The 2856-nt window shown below is 32.7% G+C and overlaps 1 protein-coding gene across 1 annotated transcript; it reads left to right on the top strand.

Moving 5' to 3' along the window:
• Positions 1 to 512: 512 nt before the first annotated feature.
• LOC116656506 (INO80 complex subunit B) lies at positions 513 to 1826 on the top strand. Its single transcript, XM_032456153.2, has 2 exons — positions 513 to 790; positions 848 to 1826. The coding sequence occupies exons 1-2, from the start codon at positions 787 to 789 to the stop codon at positions 1678 to 1680; spliced, it is 837 nt and encodes a 278-aa protein (XP_032312044.1). The 5' UTR covers positions 513 to 786; the 3' UTR covers positions 1681 to 1826.
• Positions 1827 to 2856: the final 1030 nt, after the last annotated feature.

The raw sequence follows: 2856 nt of genomic DNA, 5'->3' as shown, positions 1-2856 counted from the left end.
GCGTTAAGCGTTCAACGCTATTCCCCCTCCACTGGAGCGTTAAACGTTTAACGCAACATTTTCCGGCGTCGTATAAGAAGTTTCACTTCAATAGGTTTTTGTGTGGCTGTGTAATCTAACCTTTATAAATTGTGATAAATACAAATGAAGAACTTACCACCATAGCGTTAGTATTGTGTAGCATAGCGTATTGGGCGATTGTTATATTTTTTTTCAATTTTTTTGCAATGTAAAAGGATTTTTGATGAACCACCTTGCAAATTATTACCTGCATTACCTGATGTAGTTGCTAGGCGAGAGTCATCAAATGCTAAATGACACATTTTTCGCTCCCAAAATAAAAATTTGTTATCCAACATTATTTTTTTTTAGTCCAGTTTTTACCAAGTATTGGATTTTTTACAAATTTGCAAAAAAATATATAAAATGGTTTTACTCGGATGGACTCCAAGTGAGAATTCTGCATATTGAATTACTGTTTTAGATTTTACTATTTCACATAACAGGAAAACAGTCGGCGCTAGCTTGACTTATATATAAAAGTGAATCATGCTCCATCGTTTTTGAAAGTTGATGGATTCATTTGCAAGTACATTTATATCAACTACTGCATATTTAAAGTGCATTCAAAAGTGATCTATTTTCGTTACTGTTACTAAAATAATATACTGAAAGCTACCCCATGATTTATTCTTCACTATTTCGCTTTAACGCAACCCAGCCGAACAGTTCGAAGGTCTCAGTTCAATAGACTAAATCATTGTTTATTTTGATTTGGCTTAAATTATGGGTAAATTAATTAAGACATGTAAAAAATAAATTATATTACAATACTATTTATCTTTAGATAACTTTAAAAGGCAAACTCCCGCGGAAAATAATGGAATTCTCTCATCTTCATCAAATATAACTACCCTTCGCTCTGCAACAACCGAGCATATATCATTTAATGGGAATCAGTATGGGAACAATTTTAAGAAATTAAACGATAACGATTTTCAATTCACAAATTCGCGGCAAAAAGAAATGGAAAAATTTGGTATTTCATCGAAAAAAATAAAAAGGCGTCGCAACAGTGACACATCAAGCGATGAAGAAAGATGGTTAAATGCGATAGAGACTGGAAATCTAGCGGACGTTGATGATGAAATGAAAAAAATTAAGGACCCGAAATTGATGACAGCAAGGCAACGTGCTATGTATAAACGAGCAAAAGATAGTTTTAGTGGGTTTGTGGAAGAGCTTATTTCATTACCCAGTGGATATAAAGAAAAAGAAAAGCCACAAACTGAAGAGGAGATCAAAAGAGCTGTTTTAAAATCACAGAAACGCAAACAGCAAGCAGATGAACGTCGCGAAAAAGATAAAAAAAAAACTATGGATCGACTACTCAAGAAACAAGAAACCAATAAACAAAGATCTACTGTGCGAAATAAGCATAGCCAAAGGTCCTTTGATCCAAAACTAATATATGTCAGTTCAATAGGCGCTACCTATATCTTGATTCCACCTAATCAAGAATTTCCCATTAAATCGCGAAAAAGCCTTTTACCACCTCAACGGAAATTATGTGTTGTCACCGATTGCGGAAATCTTAAAGCGTATACCTGCTCAAAAACGAATGTACCATTATGCAGTCTTGTATGCTATAAAAAAAATCTTTTAGGACTGAAATCTTAATTTTTTTTCTTTGTATGATATTTAACATTGTCGGTTTAAATAATATTCTGTATAAAACCGTTTTTAATAATTAAATTTTAGTAAATACAAAAAAATGTATTTCTTTAAATTTTTGTGATGCCTCTGTTTGATGTGAAACAAGAAAAGAAAGCTAACTTCGGGCGGAGCCCAAATTGATGCCTTGCCGTTAGGTAGTAGCTTATATATTTAAATACATATTGGATCGTATATATTTGGCCGATCCTTATGAGAATTTCACCATCAAATCAAATTTATACTAAAAACTAGCTGACCCGGACACGCGTTGCTGTGGCTTTTTCACACAGATGGTATTTGTAAAAAAATATGGTGATCTCCTTATTTGACTTTCTGCTGCTATAACCCTTTAGTACAAAGAAATTATTTACGAACAAAGATGAAAATATTGATGTTGGTATACAAATTCACTGGACTGAGATTTGAAGGGGAAGTACGTTGAACACAATTATTTAAAATGTTCGAACACTTGATATTAAGCAGAAATCAATAGGTACAAAATAAAAATTTATCAGATTTATTATTTCCATTTAAATTTATAACAAATAAAGTATATTACAGTATAATATAGTAAATAATGTGACGCTTAAACTCATGAATGAGGTGGGCAAGGCAGACAGTCTTAAACTTTTAAACATTAATATCAATTTTTTTGAATTATAAATATTTTCAATTTAATTTAACACATAAAACAAAATCGACGGTTTCCCAATACGTGAACACGCAACATATAGTTGCCCATGAGAAAAACATGTATTTTTCAAATCTAAACCACAAATGGACATTGTTTGACCTTGAGATTTATTTATAGACATGGCGAAAGCTAAACGAATTGGAAACTGTAGCCTTTTGAAGGGTATGGTAGAATCTGATGGTATCATCGGAATACGTGGCAGCAGGACCACTTCCTTTTAACTTTCCAGACAAAATGAATGCTTCAAGAATGTTTCCGGTGATCTTTTTGATGACCAAACGCGTACCGTTTCAAATTAGGTGGAGGTGGATTCAAATTACGCAGGGGAATAATTGGGGAACCAATCTTTAATCGAAGATTATGTGGTAGCATTCCAGGTATATCTAATGAATTTAAAAATTCAATCGGAAAATTTACCATTCCATTTTCATCAACAGTATCGATTG

Source organism: Drosophila ananassae, unplaced genomic scaffold (genome assembly GCF_017639315.1).
Source record: "Drosophila ananassae strain 14024-0371.13 unplaced genomic scaffold, ASM1763931v2 tig00000091, whole genome shotgun sequence".
In the NCBI taxonomy this organism is placed as follows: Eukaryota; Metazoa; Arthropoda; class Insecta; order Diptera; family Drosophilidae; genus Drosophila; species Drosophila ananassae.
Note: the sequence above shows the minus strand (reverse complement) of the source record. Positions and strands in the feature narration are given on the sequence as shown.